At 35.5% G+C, this 22,683-nt stretch overlaps 1 protein-coding gene across 3 annotated transcripts in view; it reads left to right on the top strand.

Moving 5' to 3' along the window:
• The window catches only part of LOC106841750 (phospholipid-transporting ATPase ABCA3-like), a 205,466-nt gene that overhangs the window by 39,089 nt on the left and 143,694 nt on the right, over positions 1-22,683 (top strand). For all 3 annotated transcript variants that reach the window (XM_070484799.1, XM_070484800.1, XM_014857904.3), the window contains exon 6: positions 1,417-1,676. In XM_070484799.1, coding sequence (XP_070340900.1) covers positions 1,417-1,676 — 260 coding nt within the window. The remainder of the gene's footprint in view (positions 1-1,416; positions 1,677-22,683) is intronic.

The raw sequence follows: 22,683 nt of genomic DNA, 5'->3' as shown, positions 1-22,683 counted from the left end.
GTGATGGTTTTCTCGCATTCCATAGTTTGCCCTTTTAATCTGTTGATTGTTTCTTTTGCTATGCAGAAGTTTTTAAGTTTGATGTAGTCACATTTGTCTATTTTTGCTTTTGTCACCTGTTCCTCTGGTGTCATATCCAAGAAATCATTGCTGAATCCCATGTCCTGAGTCCTTTGCCCTGTGTTTTCTTCTAAGAGTTTTTCTAAGAGTTTTATAGCTTCAAGTCTTATGTTTAAATCTTTAATCCTTTTTGATTTAATTTTTGTATATGGTATAAGGTGAGGATCAACTTCATTCTTTTGCAGGTGGAGATCCAGTTTATCCAGCACCATTTGTTTTGAAAAGATTATCCTTTCCTCCAGTGCGCTTGTTGAAGATCATTTGATCATATATGTTATAATTTATTTCTGGGCTCTGTATTCTGTTCCATTGGTTTCTATGTCTGTCTTTATGTCAGTACCATATTCTTTTGATTACTCTAACTTTGTAATATATTTTGAAATCAGGAAGTGTGAAGCGTCTAGCTCTCAAGAGCAAGTGTTCTTCTTGCTCAAGATTGTTTTGGTTATTCAGGGTCCTTTGCAATTCCATATGGATTTTAGGATGGTTTTTTCTATTTTTGCAAAAAATGCCATTGGGATTTCGATAGAGTGCATTGAACCTGTAGATCATTTTGGGTAGTATGGATATTTTAACAATATTACATCTTCCAATCCATGAACCCAGGATGTCTTTCCATTTACTTGTGTCCGTTTAAATTTCTTTCAGGAATGTTTTGTAGTTTTCAGTATGCAATTTTTTACCTTCTTAGTTAAGTTTATTTCTTACTTTATTCTTTTTGATGCTGTTGTAAATGGGATTGTATCACTTCTTGTTTTGAGCTTCATTTCTCTTCATAGGTCCATTGTATAGAATTATGTCTGGTATTGTCTTGAATTCTCGTTTATTTTGGCTGATAAAATTACGTAAAGCAACTGTACCATTTTTTTTTAAAGATTTTATTTTTTCCTTTTTCTCCCCAAGGCCCCCCAGTACATAGTTGTATATTCTTTGTTGTGGGTCCTTCTAGTTGTGGCATGTGGGATGCTGCCTCAGTGTGGCTCGATGAGCAGTGCCATGTCCATGCCCAGGATTCAAACCAATGAAACGCTGGGCCGCCTGCAGCAGAACGCACGAACTTAACCACTCGGCCACAGGGCCAGCCCAACAACTGTACCATTTTTATGCAGTATCTTAGTTTTGGGAAGATAGTAATATAATTCTATGTTATATATTATCTGTTTGTTTTCCAAATCACTATAAGTGTTGTGAAATTGTTCTCTGGGTTGAAAGCTTTGAATTACCTGAATTGCCTTCTTTATTTGCCTGGCTGTTTCTGAGTATACTGAACTTGACAATCTTTGTTTTCTCATTTAGGGTACATCAGACAAGGGTTCCTGGCTCTGCAGCATGCCATAGATAAGGCCATCATGGTACACCATAGCGGCAGACGTGGAGAAGCTTTGTTTGATAATGTCATCATTTATGCTAGGAGATTTCCATACCCTGCTTTTTATTTTGATCCATTTATGTGGGCTTTTATGACTATTTTCCCTTTGATAGTTTTACTTGTATTTTCTCCAACTGAACTTACCCTTATCAGGACCATCGTTACGGAAAAGGAAAACAGATTAAAGGTAACTTCACTTTCTTTGTAGCATTTTGGGCCTGTGGAACAGATTTGTGTGCAGGGTCGGACTATTTCTATATATTTTGCACTGTTGAATGGTTATATTTCAGTAGCAATGTACAAATATAGATTGGGTTGAGGGTGCACTATGTCATTTGTCAATTTTCTGATGTTTTGCTTTTATCTAAATTCTTGATTTGGCTTGTAAGTTTATTGACTAAATGGCTATTTAACAAGAATGTTATGGAGAGAGGCCATGTGTGAAATGCCCAGAATCTAATTTGGAATAAAATGGGCAACAGAGACATAATCATATGAGCTCTTGAATTAGGTGAGTTTGAGGTACATATCGATTGCAAGATTTGAGATGATTTTCAATGGTAAGTTGAAACGAGACCATATTGTGAAAAAAAGTGGCTCTAAAGTCAGAGAGAAGGCCACCGACTCATCTCTCTATCCATTATTTCATTCAATATTTATTTATTAATTATCTACTTTGTTCCAGGGACTTTGATAAATCTGAGGCTTAAATCCTGGCTCCGCCAATTATTAACTCTGTGATCACAGCCTGTTTCTTCAGATGTAAATTGAAGATAATAATGCCTAATTTCTAGAATTATTGGGGGTATTAAATGAGATGTTGTTCAGAAAAGTGTCTGGGTCAGTCTCTGACCTGTAATAAGCACTCAACAAATGGTAGTTACAAAGAGAAGACAGAATTCCTACTCACAAATTGTTAAAACTAAAAGTTTTTAGTCGAGGAGATATTAGTAAACTGAGTTACTTTTGTAATATGATAAGTACCTAGGTAGGGATGTGGAAAAAGTTATTCTTGAAGTACTGAGGGCTTGATGCTTGGTCTGAGCAATGAAGGCTAATAGGAGTTCACTAGGTAGATAGCACCGGGGGATGGGCTTTGAAACTATGCACTATTCCTATCAGTGTTGCCTTTGGAAAAATGACCTGGGAAGGGGATATGGAGGATGTTTTAGATTAGGTTTGGCAGTCTTTTTGTGGGAAGCACAGATAATAAATATTTTAGGCTTGTGGGCCAACTGCGTCTCTATCACACATCCTTTTCTGTTTTTTTTTTTAAATTAAATCATTTAGAAATGTAAAAACCATTTTTAGCTCACAGGATATGCAAAGGTAGTTTATGGGCTGGGTTTGGCCCATGGGCCATACTCTGCTGACAAAGTTTGACTGAAGGTGAGGAACCAATTATGAGATAATTGTAACAGACCAGGAGAACAGTAGGGAGGGCCTCAACTAAGGTGGTTTAGTATGTAAGAATAGAGAGGGAATAGTTTAAGAAATATTTGGGAGGTAGACATCAGTGGAGATGGATATGTATGTAATTAATTTCGAATTCTAGAATTTTGCAAACACCTTTCAACGACTTTCTTTTCACTATATCAGGTTGTTCTTAAGATATTTGAGGGCTATTTAGCAAATTATATTGGGATGAGGAAATATTCTGTGTTTCCTGAAGGAACCAGTGATGCTTGAGTTTAATGAATATGGGATAGAGAAATCAGTCTCCTTCTGTGCAAGGGATTGCCCCTCCTTCCAGTTTTCTTGGTTATACTAATGAAATTATCTTCTCCCAAATCACCCAAGCTTCAAACCTCAGTCTTATTGGTATAGTATAGTATATATAGTATTTAAGAATACTGCCATTTCCTGCCTCTGTAACTTTTGGGTAAGTTTCTTAATTTCTCTGTGCCTCATCTGTAAAATATAGATGAAAATACTCCTACCACATAGGGTTGTTGTGACGATTAAAGAGATACTAGTTGTTAGTGCATAGGAAATATTACGTAGCCATCAAAGTTAGTTCTCTCTCTATTTTCTTTGTCCCCTGTGTGCAGCATATATGAACTAGTGTAAATTCTGCTTCTTTCTCTCCATTTGTAGAACTGTCATTTCTAGTTCAAGCTCTTATTGATTTTTCACCATCTAGCCGTTTCAGAAATCTTCTCGTTGGCTTCCCCAACCACTATCTCTCTTTAGTCTTCACCTTAACTCCTTTTCCCTCTACCCCAAAATGGTTCATTTTGTACCACTCTTTATTTGTTTTCTCTGATTAGCATGTCTTTTTCTCTCTTTTCTAACTGGTGACTAATCTCTTTGAAATCTCTTTTCAACTTTCAATTGCAGTTTACTAGTTTTCTCTTTGTGTCTCCAGGTCATGTTACACAAACTTCAATCAAGTAGTTTAAATTATTTATTATTTGCTTTCTCATTTTTAAATTTCTAATTGAAATGTAAAATACATACATATAAAATACATATACCTATGTGTACAGATCATTGAATTATCAAACATAAACACACCCATATAACTACTATGCCATTCAAGAAATAGAATTGTGTGTCTTTTTTAATCCAGAAATCCCTCACATCTGGTCCAAATCACTATACCTTCCCTCTTCCCCAAAGATAATCACTGTTTAACTTCTAAAACCCTATATTAGCGTTACCTGGTTTTAAACTTTATTTAAATAGAATCATACAATGGTTATCTTTTTGTGTCTGTAAGAGTCATTCATGTTCTGTGTAGCTGTAATTTGGCCTTTTTTGTTGCTGTGTAGTATTTCATTTTATGAATATTTTGCTATTTGTCACTCTACTGTTGATGGACATTTGGTTGTTAAAGTATTGGTCTATTACAATATGCTACTGTGAATATTTTGTGCACATTTTTCTGTTGGGTATATACCTAGGATTGAGATTGGTGGAGCATACAATATACATATTTTCAACCTTGTTACATAAGACTAAACATTTTTCCAAAGTGTGTGTGCCAATTTCTTCTCTTATCAGTAATGTATAAGAGTTACTGTTGCTTCATAAATATGCCAACACTTAGTGGTAATAGTCTTTTGTAATTTTAACCATTCTGGAAGGCATATAGTGGTATCTAATTGTGGTTTTAATTTATTTTCCTTGTTAACTAATGATGTTGAACACCTTTTCATATGCTTACTGGCCATGTGGACATCCTCTTTTGTGAAATGTCTGTTCAAAAGTCTTTTCTAGATTTTTCTGTTCGGTTATGTGTCTTTTTCCATTGATTTGTAAGCATTCTTTGTATATTTTGGATATAAGTCCTTTTTGTGATGCGTTTATTGCAAATATTTTCTCTCAATCTGTAGCTTGCTTTAATGATGTCTTTGGAATAACATAAGTTCTTAGCTTTAATGTAATTAAGTCTTTTCCCTTATTATTAGTGCTTTCTGTGTCCAGCCTATCCTGGCTGAGTTTCCCCCTGTCTGCTTCCTTGTTGTTCTTTAGATTTTCGTCTTTTCCAATCTTTGCATTTAAGTCTCTAAATTTACCTCTAATCATAAATTTAGTTGCAAACTACAAGTCGAAATGTAGTATTTTATCATACAGTTCAAAATAGTTTCCAATTTCGTGAATTTTTTTCTTTGACCCATAGGATAATTAGAAAAGCATTAAAAAATTTTCAAACATATCAGGAGCCAGTATTTGATTTCAGTATTTTGAAGTTTTGATGAGACTTGCCTTATGGGCTAGAATATAGCCAATTTTAACAAATGTTATGCATGCATGTGTGCACTGAAAAACAATGTATACTGTGTGTTCAGTGGGTACAATTTTCTGTACATGTTACATCAACTTTGTTAGACATATCTTTAACATGTTTAATCTGTCAGTTGTGTCAGTTATTGTGAGAAGTATTTAAAAAATCTCCCTCTATGATTATTGATTATTGAGTTGTCTAATTTTTCCTTTTAGTTGTCAATTTTAGCCTTATATATGTTGATGCTTTGTTTAGTAGACCCAGTTTATAGGATTTGCTTATTCTCACATGTTCTGCAGGAGTTGGCAGATTTCTCAGTGGAGAGCTTGCCCACCATTGCCATAACCTTGTCTCCTAAGATTGCAGGTTGTTTTAAACTCCTTTGTGGGTAAGGACCAGTGTTTGGAATGGCATCCATTAAACCTGCATTGGGAGCTAGTTCTTTCCTCTTCTGGACTCAAAGGAAAAGATGTGGAATGGGATGAGGGGTCTTTCATCCACAGTGGCTGCCCAGAACCATCACGTCACCCAACTCAGAAGTGCAGGGGAGTTATCACCCAGCCTAGTAACTTTGACTATGGAGTATAGTAAAAAGTTGGCAGATAAATCCCTTTCTCTTTCCCCCTCCAGTGGACTATCTTGAGGCCTGATGCGTCCATTTGGCCTATCTGTATGATAGCATCTGAATGCATTTCTCTTTATGAACCTGTGGCCAGCTTGGTAATACATTACCTTGAATTTGTGTTTCCTCTTTCACGTCCTGTTTTCTCTCATTCTTGCTATCCTGTGAATGTACCTCCCAATAAAGTCTTAGCATGTAAGCCTCGCTTAGGCTGTATTTTTTTAGGCATCGTAGGCTAAGATACTTTGTTATTAAGTACCTATAAACTTAGAATGGTTATCTCTTCCAAATGGATTGAAGTTTTTATCATTATGAAATTAACTTGTATCATTGTGAAATGTCCACTATTATCTATCTACAGCAGTTCTTCTGCCTTAACATCGACTTTGATACTAATATAGCTATACTGATTTTCTTGTGGTTAGTGTCTACATGATATACATTTTCTTATTCTTTTATTTATAATATTTGTCTTTACGTTTGAATATGTCTCTTGTCAGTCATTAAAATATATGCTGTAGTGATCGTAAGCATACTAAATTGTTTACAGGTAATGCAGTTAAACATATTTGTGTTTAAATTTACCATCTTGTCATTTGTTTTCTATTAGTGCCATTTTACTTTGTTATTTTTTCTTGCCTTGTTTTGGATTTTATCATTTGGATTTTATTATTTAATTAGCCTGGTAGTTATGCATTCTTTTATTAGCTTTTTAAATATAAACTTAGAGATTCTAACATGCTTTCTTGAATCATCAAAATTCAGCAATGAAGCATCAAAGTGCACCAAAAGCAAATTAAGAAAATTAAAAGCTATGTAAAAAGAAGCACTTTTGTGAATCCTCCTCAAACGTTGCTATCATGTATTTTAATTCTCTCTCTATATTTTAAATCCCACAAAATATTACTATTTGATAGGTGATATTTATTTATATACCTATGTATTTACCCAGTTATTTTAATTTCTGTATCTTCCCATGAATAATGATTTTTCCTTTTGCCTAAATCTTTAGGACTCAGTATACGTTTGGTGATGAATTTTCTCACTCTGTTTGAAAAATTCTCTAGTTTACCTTTATTCTTTTTTTGTTGAAGGATTAACTATACATAGTAAATTGCACAGATTTTTGCATGTATGGGTCAAAGAGTTTGAACATATGTATACACTTATGTAGTATCAAACTAGTCAAGATATAGACCAGAGTCCAGAAAGTTCTCCTTCTCCACTCCGTTCATTGGTCTCACCTTAGAGGGAATCACTTTTTTGATTTTGTATCATTATAGATTAGGTTTCTCTGTTCTAGAACTTATTCTCTTGCTATTTTTAAATTTTTGGTATAATGGGAAATGTATTTCTATTAGAAATATTTATATATTTTTAAACTTAGTTTTTATTTGTTTGTTTTAATTTTAATTGTGGTAAAACATGTATAACATAAAGTTTACCATCTTAATGATTTTTAAGTGTACACTTCAGTAGTGTTAAATGTATTTACATTGTTGTGCACCAATCTCTAGAACTTTTTCATCATGCAAAATTGAAGCTCTATACCTGTTAAACAATAACTCCTTATTTCTTTCCACTCCTCCCTCACCCCTGGCAACAACCATTCTACTTTCTGGTTCTCTTAGTTTGACTACTTTAGATACCTCCTGTAAGTGGAGTCATGCAGTATTTGGTTTTTTTGTGACTGGCTTGTTTCACTTAGCATAAAGTCCTCAAAGTTCATCCATGTTGTAGCATTTATCGGAATTTCCGTCCATGTTTTGGTGAGGAAGATTGGCCCTGAGCTAACATGTGTTGCCAATCTCCCTCTTTTTTTTTCTCCCCAAAGCCCCAGCTCATAGTTGTACATCCTAGTTGTAAGTCCTTCTAGTTCTTCTGTGTGGGAGGCCACCACAGCATGGCTTGATGAGTGGTGTGTAGGTCCACACTCAGGATCTGAACCAGTGAACCCCAGGCCACCAAAGCAGAACACGTGAACTTAACTGCTCAGCCCAAGGGCCGACCACAGAATTTCCTTCCTTTTTAAGGCTAATTAATATTCCAGTGTATGTCTATACCTCATTTTGTTTTTTTTGTTTTTGTTTTTTAAAGATTGGCACCTGAGCTAACAACTGTTGCCAATCTTTTTTTTTTTCTGCTTTATCTCCCCAAACCCCCCCGTACATAGTTGTATATCTTAGTTGTGGCTCCTTCTAGTTGTGGCTTGTGGGGCGCTGCCTCACCGTGACCTGAGGAGCAGTGCCGTGTCTGCGCCCAGGATCCAAACCCTGGGCTGCTGCAGCGGAGCACGTGAACTTAAACACTCGGCCACAGGGCCGGCCCCTATACCTCATTTTGTTTATCCATTCATCCATTGATGGACATTTGGATTGCTTCCACTTTTTGGCTATTGTGAATTATAATAATAATAATAATCATGTACAGATATTTCTTTGAGGATTTGTACTCACATCCTTACCAAAACTTATTTTCTGTGGTTTTTCTTTCTTTTTTTGGGGTGAGGAAGATTGGCCCTGAGCAAACATCTGTTGCCAATCTTATTTTTCTTGTCTAATTGCTTGGGCTATAACTTTCAATACTATGTTGAATAGAAATGACGAGAGTGAGCATCCTTGCCTTGTACTAGATCTCAGAGTTTCCGGAAAGCTTTCAATTTTTCCCATTGCTTATGTGTTTTATGTGCTTTTCATATATGACCTTTTTTGTGTTGAGGTAAGTTTCTTTCTATACCTATGTGGTTGAGAGTTTTAATCATGAATGGATGTTGAACCTTTCAAGTGCTTTTTCTGCATGTATTGAGATGATCATGTGCTTTTTTTTCATTTTGTTAATGTGTTGTATCACATTTATTAGTTTGCATATGTTTAATCATCCTTGCATCCCAAGGAGAAATCTCACTTAGTCATGATGTATGATCCTTTTCATGTGGTGTCGAATTTGGTTTGCTTGTATTTTATTGAGCATTTTGGCATCTATGTTCATCAGGTTTATTGACCTGTAGCTTTCTTTCCTTCTGGTGTATTTGTCTGGTTTTGATATCAAGGTGATGCTGGCCTCAAAAAGAAAAAAAGAGTTTGGAGATGTTCCTCCTTATATTTTTTCTATTATTTTATTGAAGTCCTATACTGTTATTGTATTGTCAATTTCTATCTGCAGATTTGTCAATATTTGCTTTGTATATTTAGGTGCTGTGATGTTGGATGCTTATATACCTATAATTGTTATATTCTCCTGTTGAATTGACCCTTTTATCATTATATATAATGACCTTCTTTGTCTCTAGAGACAATTTTAGACTTAAAGTCTATTTTGTCTGATATACATATAGCCTCTTCTGCTTTCTTTTGGTTACTATCTGCATGGAATATCTTTTTTCATCCCTTCACTTTCAGCTTATGTGTGTCTTTAAATGTAACATGAATCTCTTGTAGATCGCATATAGCTGGATCTTGTTTTTTGATCTATTTAGCCATTCTCTGCCTTCTGATTGGGAAGTTTAATCCATTTACACTTAAAGTAATGATTGATAGGTAAGGACTTACTATTGTCATTTTGTTGTTTTCTATCTGTTTTGCAATTGTTTTGTCCTTCTTTTCTTGTTGTCTTTCTCTGTTATTTGATGATTTTTTTAAATAGTGATTTACTTTGATTCTTTTCTCTTTCTATTTTGTGTATCTATTATAGTTTTTCTTCAGTGATTTGTAGTTTTCAGCATACATGCCTTGTACATGTTTTTGTAGATTTATCCCTAACCTATTTGGACTATTGTAAACAATAGTGTTCACTTCTAGAATATAGAAATATGGTGTATTTTTGTGTGTTAACCTTGTATTCTGCCATGTTGCTGAGCTACTTTTTAGATATAGGAGGTTTTTAAAAATAGATTTGTTAGGATTATCTATGTCTAATGTGAATAAAGACATTTTTTATTTCTTCCTTTCTAATCTGTGCAATTTTTATTTAATTTTTTCCTACTCTCTGTTGCACTGATTAGGTCTTCCAGTACTCTGATAAATAGCAGTAATGAGTGTGGATAGCCTTCTCTTCTTCTAAATATTAGAGGGAAAATATTGTCTTTCACCATTAAGTGTGAGGTTACATGTAGGATTTTTGCAGATGCTCTTTGTTAGGTTTTTAAAATACTCCTCTATTCCTAGTTTGCTGAGAATTTTTATCATGAATGGTGGTTGAATTTTTTTAGCATGTTAACATAAATAGTATTTTTAATGAAAAATGCATTTTCAAAAAATATTTTTGGGACGAGTGGCATTATATGACTTTTGCAAATCCCTTTAATGCCTGTCTTCATAGAGGACAGTTGGATTCTCATATCTGCTTCTGCATTCATTCTGTTGTGATAACCTATGGCATGGAAACATCTCACTCTGGTAAAAGCCACTTTATACTCATGAGGGAATAGGAGCAAAAAAGGCAAATAACATCTTAATACTATTGCAAAAAGAGTTTTAGCCTTGCAGACCTCTCTCCCCAGCAGTAGGGGCTCAGGGACTCTCAGAGGTCCTCAGGCCCCTTTCCTTTAGGTGTTGTAAAGAAAAGTGATGCAGGAGGTGGTGATCTCCAGTTCCTTGCTCCTGCCTGAGCATTCCCTGTTTAGACCATAGCTTCCAGTTCATCCACTCCAAATTTTGAGCTTACAGACTCCCAGTCAACCTTGATTTGCCCCTACAAGAATACTACATATTGCCCAAATATTATTTTAAAATATCCCACTTCATTCCCATAGGATAGAGCTTACTGACAGAAGTACACATGATCAAGTAGCCTGAAAAATTACAGACCTGGGAAATATAAGTTAAAATCCTAGGTCAAGGCAAGAGAGAGAAATACAGATTGTGGTTTCTTGGATTTTAAGGGTCTCCAATGGGGATAGTAGTTGGCTCTGAGCTTCCTGGTACCCAGAATTAAAAGCAACACATAGTTTCTTGTACCAAAATAAGAAAACATAAGGTTTCCTCAGAGAGGGCGAACCTATTCCAAGCTCTTAGCTCTAACTGAAATTTCTCCAGGAGGCTTCAGAGACACTCAGTGAATAATGTTCTCAACAACTGGATGTTGAATTTTATCAAATGTGTTTTCTCTGTTATTTGGTATGATAGTGTGGCTTTTCTTCTTTAGATTAATAATGTACTGGATAGTATTGATTACTTTTTAAATATCAAATCAACCTGGCATTCCTGGAATAAACCCTGCTTGGTTGTTGCATATTTTCCTTTTTATCCATTGATGGGTTCACCTTGCTAATGTTTTGTTGAGGAGTTTTATGTCTTTGTTCATGAGGGATATTGATTTAAGTTTTCTATTTTTGTATTTTTGTCAGGTTTTGGTATTAGGGTAATAATAGCCTCATAAAATGAGGTGGTAAATATTCTCTCCTCTTTTGTTTTCTGGTAGAATTTGTGTAGTATTGATTGTTCTTTAAATGTTTCATATAATTCTCCAATAAAGGCATCTCGGCCTAAAGCTTTTGATTCTCTTGTTTTCTAGTTTCTTGAGATGGAAGCATGGATTATTGACTTGTGACTTTTATTCTTTTCTAATATAAGCATTTTAATGGTATAAATTTCCTTTTAAGTACTACTTTATCTGCATCCCACAAATTCTGATGTATTTTAATTTTTATTCAGTTGAAAATATTTTAAATTTCCATTGAGATTCCTCTTTGACTCATGTATTACTTAGAAATATGTTATTTCATTTCCAAGAGTTTGGGAATATTTCTGTTATATTTCTGTTATTGATATCTAGTTTAATTCAATTATGACTGGAGAGCATGCTTTTTATGCTGCCAATTCTTTCAAGTTTTTAAGGATTATTTTCTGAAGAAGGATATGATCTGTTTAATTGAATGTTCCTTGTGTATGTGAAAATAGTGCATATTCTGTTGTTTTTGTGTGGAGTGTTTTGTATAATGTTAGTTGTGTTCTGTTGGTTGATGATGTTGTTCAGTTCTTATCCTTGATGATTTTCTTTCTTTCTATTTCTATCGATTACTAAGAGAGGAGTGTCGAAATGTCAGATTGTAATTATAGATTTGCTGTATTTCCTTTCACTTCTGTCAATTTTTGCTTCATTTATTTTGGTACCCTTTTGTTTGGTGCATACGCATTTAGCATTGTTGTGGCTTCTTGGTGAATTGATCTTTTATTCTTAAATTATATATAGGAATATATAGATATTCTTAATCATACATTTAAAAATATACATAAAATATTTATATATATTACTTTATATAAAATTAAAAAATTTCAGTGCTTGCTAAATTTAAATGTGTAAGTGTATTGTGTCTGGTATTAATATACCACTCCAGCTTTTTTTAAAGTCATGTTTACATTATATATCTTTTTCCATCATTTTAGTGTTAACTAATAACCTACCTATATCATTATATTTGAATTGAATTTCTTATATAACTCGTTTATGTATTTTCATCCATTCTAATAATCTTTTAATTTCTTTCAACTTTTGCATTTAATATAATTATTGATATGCTTGTATATAAATGTGCTTGTTTTATGATTTCTTTTCTTTGTATTTTTCATCCTCTATTTTCTCTCTTCTGCCCTCTGTTGCATTATGTGACATATTTTAGTGTTCTAATTTATCTTTCATTTTTTTGGTATAACTCTTGGTGTAGGGTTTTTAGTAGTGGCTGTAGGGGTTATAATATACATAGTGAACTTACCACAGTCCACTGGTATCAGTATTTTCCCACTACAGTGGGATGTAGGACCTCTACCATGTAAATCTCATTACCCTCCACTTTATATGATATACTTGTCTTAAATGTTACCTCTTTGTACAAAGAACCCTCCATCAAACTGTGTTACAATTTTTTGCTTTCATTGATCAAATACAATTGAAACAACTTAATAGAGGAATAGTATATTATGTTTACTCAGATATTTACCATTTATGACACTCTTTCTTCAGTCCTGGTCTTCCAGGTTTTCTTTTGTCATCATTTTCTTTCTGTCTGAAGAATTTATTTTAGTAAATCCTTTAGGTCCTCTCTCCTGTGATGGATTATCGTAAATTTTTCTTAATCTGAGATTATTTCTATTTTACTTTAATTCCCGAAGTATATTTTTGTTGGATGTAGAATTCTGGATCAAATATTCTTTCTTTCTGCACTTTAAAATGTGTCACTTCCTTGGTTTCTATTTAGAAATCGTATGTCTGGCTATTTTCAAGATTATCTTTGTCTTTACTTTTTAGAAATTTGATTATGACATGTCTGGGTGTGAATGTATTTTAATTTTTTTTTAAGATAACATTGGTTTATCACATTGTATAGATTTCAGGTGTACATCATTATAATTTGACGTAGGTACTTGAATCCATAGATTTATGTCTTTTGCCATATTTGGACAGTTTTCAGCCACTGTTTGTTCAAATATATTTTTAAGCCCTGCGCTCTCTCTCCTTTCCTGCTGGCACTTCTATGAGACAGCTGTGAGATCTTTTGTTTTTGCCTCACAGGTCCTTGAGGCTTTGTTAATTTTTTTTTTCAATTTATTCTTTCTCTGTTCTTCAGATAGGAAAATTTTTATTGATCTGCCTTCAAGTTGACTTACCTTTTCCCTTGTCACCTCCATTCTTCTGTTGACCCCAGCCAGTGAGTTCTAAAATTTTGCTTATTATATTTTTCATTCTAAAATATCATTTGGTTCTTCTTTCTATTTTCAATTTCTTTGATAAGCCTTCTGTTTATTTCAGGAGTGTTCATTAATGATTGTTAGAGCATTTTTTTGATAGCTTCTTTAAAGTCCTTATGACACAATTTCAACATATATGTCATCTCGATTTTGGCATCTGAGGATTATCTTTTTTCCTTTGGCGTTTAGATTTTCCTGGTCTTGGTTTGCTAAGTAATTTTGGCTTGTATCCTGGATATTTTTAATATTATGCTATGAATCTCTTGTCCCTTTTGAAAATTTTCCATTTTAGTAGGTAGTCAATCTGTTTATATTTACAACTAGTTCTCTTTTGTGGGCTGTGGTTTGAATACCGATTTAGTTTGTAAAGCCTTCAGAGTGCTGTTTTAGTCTGCCTCATTTACACTATGCTCTACCCAGGGCATGATCTGACACCTGATCCATATTACACACTGCAGTTGAGTGTTGATTCTGGTCAGTTTCACACATGGACTAAATGGAGGTGAGTCCAGGACTTCATACAAAGCTTTAAAGGGTTATTTCCCCAGGTTTATCCTCTCTCGAACTCTCTGCACAGTCTGGTTGGGAAGTGGTACTACTTCTTTGCTGGGGTTGGCTTAGTATAGGACAGAATTAGCTCACAGGGCTTCACCTCACTGTCTTAAATTAGTTGATAGGGTTATTCAATCTCCTATATTTTACTAATTTTCATTGTATTTGTTCTGTCAGTTATGAGAGGGGAGTGTTGAAATATCTGAATATGTTTGTGGATCTGTCTATTCCTCGGTTCTGACAGTTTTTGCTTCACGTATTTTAAAGCTCTGTTATTAGGTGTTCTACTCTTTAGGATTTTATACCTTCTTGATAAATTAATCCCATTATCACTGTAAAGTTACTATCTTCATCCCTTCTAAGTCTGTTCTCTGAAAATTATGTTGTTGGATATTAATATGATTAGCTGTCTTTTGTGTAGTGTTAGGATGGTATATCTTTTTCTATCCTTTTACTTTTAGCCTATTTGCATCTTTAAAGTTAAAGTGAGTTTCTTATGGGCAGCACATAGTTCGGTATTGCTCTTTTATCCAATCTAAAAATCGCTGCCTTTTAATTGAGTCTTTAGAGCATTTATACATATGTATTATGTATTTATTTATTTTATTGCAGTAACATTGGATTATACCATTATATAACTTTCAGGTGTAGATTGTAATGTATTTTGAATCTGTGTAGATTACATCATGTTCACCACCCAAAGACTAATTCAATCCATTGCCACACACATGTGTCTAATCACCCCCTTTTTCCCCTCCTCCCTACCCCTTTCCCCTCTGGTAACCACTAATCCAATCTTTGTTGCTATGTATTTGTTTATTGTTGTTCTTATCTTCTACTTATGAGTGAGATCATATAGTATTTGACTTTTTCCCTCTGACTTATTTCACTTAACATAATACCCTCAAGGTCCATCCATGTTATCACAAATGGCTGGATTTCATCAGTTCTTATGGCTGAGTAGCATTCCATTGTGCATATATACCACATCTTCTTTATCCACTCATCCCTTTATGGGCACCTAGGTCGCTTCCAAGTCTTGGCTATTGTGAGTAATGATGTGATGAACATAGGGGTGCATGTATCTTTATGCATGTGTGTTTTCAAGTTCTTTGGCTACATACCTAGCAGTGGAATAGCTGGATCATATGGTGCATCTATTCTTAATTTTCTGAGGAAACTCTGTACCCTTTTCCACAGTGGCTGCACCAGTTTGCACTCCCACCAGCAGTGTTTGAGGGTTCCTTTCTCTCCACATCCTCTCCAACATTTGTTTTTTCCTATCTTGTTAATTATAACCATTCTGACCAGAGTGAGATGATATCTCATTGTAGTCATGGTTTGCATTTCCCTGATAGTGAATGATGTTGAATATCTTTTCATGTGCCTGTTGGCCATCCGTATATTTTCTTTGGAGAATTGTCTGTTCAGGTCTTTTGCCTATTTTTTAATTGGGTTGTTGGGTTTTTTGTTGTTGAGATGTGTGAATTCTTTGTATATTTTGGATATTAACCCCTTATCTGATATATGGTTTGCAAATATCTTCTCCAATTTATCAGGTTGTCTTTTCGCTTTGTTGATGGTTTCCTTTGCTGTGCAGAAGCTTTTTAGTTGGATGTAGTCCCATTTGTTTATTTTTCTATTGTTTCCCTTGCCCGGTCAGACATGATATTTGAGAAAAAATGCTGCTAAGACCTATGTCAAAGAGCGTACTGCCTATGTTTACTTCTACAAGTTTCATGTTTTCATATCTTACATTCAGATCTTTACTCCATTTTGAGTTGATTTTTGTGCATGGTGTAAGGGAATGGTCTACTTTCATTCTTTTGCGTGTGGCTGTCCAGTTTTCCCAACACCATTTATTGAAGAGACTCTCTTTGCTCCATTGTATGTTCTTGGCTTCCTTGTTGAAAATTAGCTGTCCATAGATGTGTGGGTGTATTTCTGGGCTCTCAATTCTGTTCCATTGATCTGTGTGTCTATTTTTGTGCTGGTACCATGCTGTTTTGATTACTGTGGCTTTGTAGTATATTTTGAGATCAGGGGGTGTGATACCTTCAGCTTAGTTCTTGTTCCTCAGGATTCCTTTGGCCATTCATGGTCTTTTGTTGTTCCATATAAATTTTGGGATTCTTTGTTCTATTTCTGTGAAAAATGTTGTTGGAATTTTGATAGGGATTGTATTGAATCTATAGATTGCTTTAGGAAGTATGGACATTTTAACTATGTTAATTCTTCCAATCCAAGAGCACAGAATATCTTTCCATTTCTTTGTGTCTTCAATTCCTTTCAACAATGTTTTATAGTTTTTGGTGTACAGATCTTTTGCCCCTTTGGCTAAGTTTATTGCTAGGTATTTTATTCTTTTTGTTGCAATTGTAAATGGGATTGTATTCTTAATTTCTCTTTCTGCTACTTTGTTGTTAGTGCATAGAAGTGCAACCGATTTTTGTTTGTTAATTTTGTATCCTGCAAATACTTGACTGTATTCATTTATTATTTCTAAAAGTTTTTTAGTGGGTTCTTTAGGGTTTTCTATATATAAAATCATGTCATCTGTAAAGAGTGACAGTTTCTACTTTTTTTTCTAATGTGGATCCCTTTTATTTCTTTTTCTTTCCTGATTGCTCTGGCTAGGACTTCCAATACTATGTTAAATAAGAGTGATGCAAGTGGTCATCCTTCTCTGATTCCTGTTCTTCGAGGGATAGCTTTCAGTTTTTCTCCATTGAGAATGATATTAGCTGTGGTTTTGTCATATATGATCTTTATTATTTTGAGGTATTTTCCTTCCATACCCATTTTATTTAGAGTTTTTATCATAAATGGATACTGTATCTTTTCAAATGCATTCTCTGCATCTATTGAGATGATCATGTGATTTTTATTCTTCATTTTGTTAGTGTGATGTGTCACGTTTATTGATTTACAGATGTTGAACCATCCATGCATCCCTGGAATAAATCCCATTTGATCATGATGTATGATCTTTTTAATTTATTGTTGTATTTGATTTGCTAGTATTTTGTTGAGGATTTTTGCATTGATATTAGCTGTGGGTTGTCGTATATGGCCTTTATTATGTTGAGGTATTTTCCTTCTAAATGGGTACATTTTGTTTAGAGTTTTTGTCATAAATGGATACTGTGTCCTGTCCAATGCTTTCTCTGCCTCTATTGAGATGATCATGTGATTTTTATTCTTCATTTTGTTAATGTAGTGTATCACATTGGTTGATTTGCAGATGTTGAACTATCCCTGCATCCCTGGAATAAATCCCCCTTGATCATGGTGTATGATCTTTTTAGTGTATTGTTGTATTCGATTTGCTAGCATTTTGTTGAGGATTTTTGCATCGATGTTCATCAGTGATATTGGCCTGTAATTTTCTTTTTTTTGTGTTGTCCTTATCTGGTTTTGGTATCAGGATAATATTGGTTTCATAGAATGAGTTAGGAAGCCTCCCCTCCTCTTCAATTTTTTGGAAGAGTTTGAGAAGGATAGGTATTAAGTCTTCTTTGAATGTTTGGTAGAATTCACCAGGGAAGCCGTCTGCTCCTGGACTTGTATTTTTGGGGAGGTTTTTGATTACTGTTATGATTTCCTTACTGGTGATTGGTCTATTAAAATTATCTACTTCTATTTTTAATTTTTTGAGAAATCTCCGTACTGTTTTCCATAGTGGCTGCACCAGTTTGCATTCCCACCAACAGTGTATGATGGTTCCTTTTTCTCCACAACCTCTCCAACATTTGTTGCTTTTTGTTTTGGTTATTTTTTCCCAGCCATCCCACTACTGGGTATCTATCCAAATAACTTGAAATCAGCAATTCCAAAAGTCCCATGCACCCCTATGTTCATCGCAGTGTTATTTACAATAGCCAAGACGTGGAAGCAACCTAAGTGCCCACCAACTAATGATTGGATAAAGAAGATATGGTGTATATATCACAGTGGAATACTACTCAGCCATAAAAAAGAGTAAAATTGTCCCATTTACAACAACATGGATGGACCTTGAGGGAATTATGTTAAGTGAAATAAGCCAGATAGAGAAAGATGAACTCTGTATGACTCCACTCATAGGTGGAAGTTAAACATATAGACAAAGAGAACTGATTGCTGGTTGCCAGGGGAAAGGGGGGTGGGGGAAGGGCACAAAGGGTGAAGTGGTGCACCTACAACATGACTAATAATAATGTACAACTGAAATTTCACAAGGTTGTAAACTATCATAATCTTAATAAAAAGTTAAAAAAAATTATCTACTTCTTCTTGATTCAGTTTGGGAAGGTGATATGATCCTAAGAATTTATCCGTTTCTTCTAGATTATCCAATTTGTTGGTGTATAGCTTTTCATAGTATTATCTTATAATCTTTTGTATTTCTGAAGTGTCTGTTGCAATTTCTCCTCTTTCATTTCTGGTTTATTTATTTGAGTCTTTCTTTTTTTCTTGGTGAGTCTAGCTAAAGGTTTGTCAATTTTGTTTATCTTTTCAAGAATCAGCTCCTGGTTTCATTAATTTTTTCTGTTCTTTTTTTAGTCTCTATTTAGTTTATTTCTGCTCTGATTTATATTATTTCCTTCCTTCTACTGATTTTGGGCTTTGTTTGTTTTCTTTTCCCGCTCCTTTAGGTGCACTGTTAGATTGCACCTAAAGTTAGATTTGAGATTCTTCTTGTTTGTTGAGGTAGGCCTGAATTGCCATAACCTTCCACCTTAGAACCACTTTTGCTGTATCCCATAGATTTTGGCATGTTGCATTTTCATTTTTATTTGTCTCCATGTATTTTTTTATTTCTCCCTTGAATTCTTCATTGACCCAATCGTTGTTCAGTAGCATTTTGTTTAATGTCCACATTTTTGTGGCTTTTCTGATTTTATTCCTGTAGTTGATTTCTAGTTTCATACTTTTATGGTCAGAAAAGATGCTTGGTATTATTTTGAGCTTCTTAAATTTATTGAGACTTGTTTTGTGGCCTAATATGTGATCAATCTTGGAGAATGTTCCATGTGCATTTGAAAAGAATGTGTATTTTGCAGTTGTTGGATGGAATGTTCTTTATATATCTACTAAGTCCATCTGGTCTAATGTGTCATTTAAGGCCAGTGTTTCCTTATTGCTCTTCTTTTTGGCTGATCTATCTCTTGGTGTAAGTGGAGTGTTAAAGTCCCCTACTATTATTGTGTTACCGTCTATTTCTCCTTTTATGTCTGTTAATAATTGCTTTATATATTTAGGTGCCCCTGTGTTGGTTGCATAGATATTTATTAGTGTTTTATCCTCTTGTTGGATTGTCCCCTTTTCACTATGTGGTGCCCTACTTTATCTCTTGTTACAGTTTTTGTTTTAAAGTCTGTTTTGTCTTTTAGAAGTATTGTGACCCCCACTTTCTTTTCTTTGCTCTTTGCATGGAGTATCTTTTTCCATCCTTTCATGTTCAGTTTGTCAGTGTCTTTAGGTCTGAAGGTCTTGTATGCAGCATTTATATTGGTCTTTTTTTTTTTTATCCAATCAGCTACCCTATGCCTTTTGATTGTAGCATTTAGTCCATTGACACTTAAAGTAGCTATTGAAAAGTATGTTCTTATTGCCATTTTATTACTTTTTTCTGGGTGTTTTAGTAGATCTTCTGTGTCCTTTTCTTCTTCTCTTGCTCTCTTCCCTTGTGGCTTGGTGGCTTTCTTTAGTAATATGTTTGATTTCCTTTCTGTTACTTATTTGTCTATTTATTATAGATTTCTGATTTGCGATTACTATGAAGTTCCTGTATAATATTCTATGTATATAGAATTTATATTGAGTTGATATCCTCTTTAGCTTGATTTCTTTCTAAAGCTCTACTCTTTTAGTCCCCTCTTCCCACATTTTATGTTTTTTAATCATGTCTAATCTCTTATTTTGTGTGTGTCTATCCATCACCCTCTTATCACTGAAATAGGTAATTTTAGTACTTTTGTCTTTTAAGATTCATATTATCTTCATAGATGGTTGATTTGCTACCTTTTACTGTATTTTTGCCTTTACTAGAGATTTTATTGCCTGTTTTTTAAAAAAAATATTTTTCTATCCCTATTTATGGTCTTCTGTTTCCCACTTGAATAAGTCCCTCCAGCATTTCTTGTAGGGCTGGTTGCTTGGTGATAAACTCCTTTTATTTTTGCTTATCTGGTAAAATCTTTCTCTTTCCTTCCATTCTGAATGATAACCTTGCTGGATAGAGTATTCTTTGATGTGGGTTTTTTCCTTTCAGTACTTTAAATAAGTCATGCTACTCTCTTCTAGCCTGTAGGGTTTTGTCTCAGAAGTCTGCCGATAGCCTTAGGGGCTTTCTTTTGTATGTCACTTGTTGCCTTTCTCTTGCTACTTTTAGGATTCTCTCTTTATCTTTAACTTTGGACATTTTAATTATAATGTGACTTGGTGTGGGCCTCTTTAGATTTATCTTGTTTGGTGCTCTCTGTGCTTCCTGTACTTGGATGTCTGTTTCCCTCCTTAGGTTAGGAAAGTTTTCAGCTATTATTTCTTCAAATAGATTCTCTGCCCCTTTGTCTCTCTCTTCTCCTTCTGGGACACCTATCATACAAATGTTAATGTGCCTGATATTGTCCTAGATTTCCCTTAGACTGTCCTCATTCTTTTTAATCCTTTTTTCTTTTATCTGTTCAGCTTGGGTGATTTCCTCTAGTCTCTCATCCAGCTCACTGATCCATTCTTCCATATCATCTACTCTGCTATTGATTCCCTTTAGTGAATTTTTCATTTCCAGTGTTGTATTCTTCGTTTCTGATTGGTTCTCTTTTATATTTTCCAGTTGTTTTTTGGCATTCTCACTGTGTTCATCCAGTCTTCTCCCAATATCGTTGAGCATCCTTATGAGTTTTTGTTTGAACTCTTTGTCAGGCAGATTGCTTATTTCTGTTTCATTTAGTTCTTTTTCTGGGATTTTGTCCTGTTCCCTTGGTTGGAATGTATTCCTTTGCCTCCTCATTATGCCTCTTTTTCTGTGCTTATATCTATGTATTATTAGGTCAGTCAGCTATGTCTCCTGATCTTGGAGAAGTGGCCTTATGTAAGAGATACCTTTTGAGGCCTGATGATGTGCTTCCCTCTTGTCACTAGTCCAAATGTTCCAGCAGTGACCTCTTTGTGGGCTACGTGTATCATTCTGCTGCAGCAAGGTTGCTCTTACTGCAGGTACCCAGAGAGTCCAGGCTTTCCCTCCCTTGCTGGCTGCTTGTAAATCAGGTTTGGGGAGCCTCAGCACCGTTGGCTACAAGGTCTAATAGTAAACTGCTTTTGCAGTTTTGCTGTTAATTGAGTAGGCACCCAATGTAGCTGGTTGCTAGGCTCAGAGGCCTACAGTTGCTGTAGGCCTCAGGCCTGTAAGGCTGTTGTCAGCTCTCTTAGGATTGCAGCTGAGTGGGGCTGGCCCTAGGCATGGGAGCACCCAATTGTTTCAGGATTTGGAAGGTGGGGGCAATCCTCTCTGTGGCTGTTTGTGAAGCACAGGTTTTCTGCCACTGATAAACCCCATCCCCTCACAGGTCCCCACACACAGTCAACACAGTCCTGGCCCATGCACACTTCCTGACCCCTTGGAGTGTACCCAGTTGCCCCACTGCAGAGGCCTCCACCTCTCCACCAATGCCCCCCACAGTTCACCTGGTCTTCACACAGGCCCTGCCCCACAGAGGCAGACACACTTACCTGCCTGTAGAGGATAAAGCCACCCTGTCTATGCAGGCCGACAAGTAGTCTGAGGGCTTGCTGTTGGGTGGTTTGGTGGGGCTGGTCCCTAGGATGTGCTGCCTGCCCTGGCTGAACTGTATTAAATCTGCACTCTATTGGACGTGGCCAACCCCTGGGATGACAGGCCAGATGAAGAATTTCAATGGCATCTGCCAGTGTCTGTGTCAGCACGCCTGCACTAGGTCATAATAATGGCTGCTACCAGTCTTGGTCTCTGGAGAGGTCTCACCTCTCACTGAGGTGCACCCAGAGCCTCTGAGGTGAGAATCTTTTTACCCAAGGACTGTGCAGCTTTCTTTCTGGTGATTTTAGGTTGTTCTCTGAAGTGCGTGAATTTGCACATGGCCCTTTAAGAGCCAGGTTTTTCCAGCTTTCTTCTGATAGCTTTTCTGGGGGTATTTCCTGTTGTAGTTAATAGCCAGTGATGCCAGATAGTAGGGCCCTCCTCTCAGTTGTGCTGAGTCTCAAGGATGCTTATAGTGGTAACAGGTCCCCGCTCAGATCCCCACTTCTCCAGGGAGGGCTGTGTACCTTAACATTGCTCCCACCTGGCTGGCTGTGAAGCTCTGCTGCTCGTGAAGGTGGCTTCTTTCCTCTCCAGAAGGAATTTCTGCCTCTTCCACATCAGTCAGGACTGTCCGTTGTTGTGGGGGTTCTTTTTTATCCAGTTTTCAGTTCTCTCTCTGGGGTAATTTTTCCAAGAATAGTTGTAACCCGGTTGTGTTCATGGGAGGAGGTGAGTTCACAGTCCACCTGTGCTGCCCTCTTGACGAGATCTTCTAGACCATTTATATTTAATGTGATTGCTGATATGGTTGGGTTTAAGTTGTTTTCCATTTCTCCCATCTGTTCT

This window comes from Equus asinus, chromosome 14, assembly GCF_041296235.1.
Source record: "Equus asinus isolate D_3611 breed Donkey chromosome 14, EquAss-T2T_v2, whole genome shotgun sequence".
NCBI classification, from domain to species: Eukaryota; Metazoa; Chordata; class Mammalia; order Perissodactyla; family Equidae; genus Equus; species Equus asinus.
Note: the sequence above shows the minus strand (reverse complement) of the source record. Positions and strands in the feature narration are given on the sequence as shown.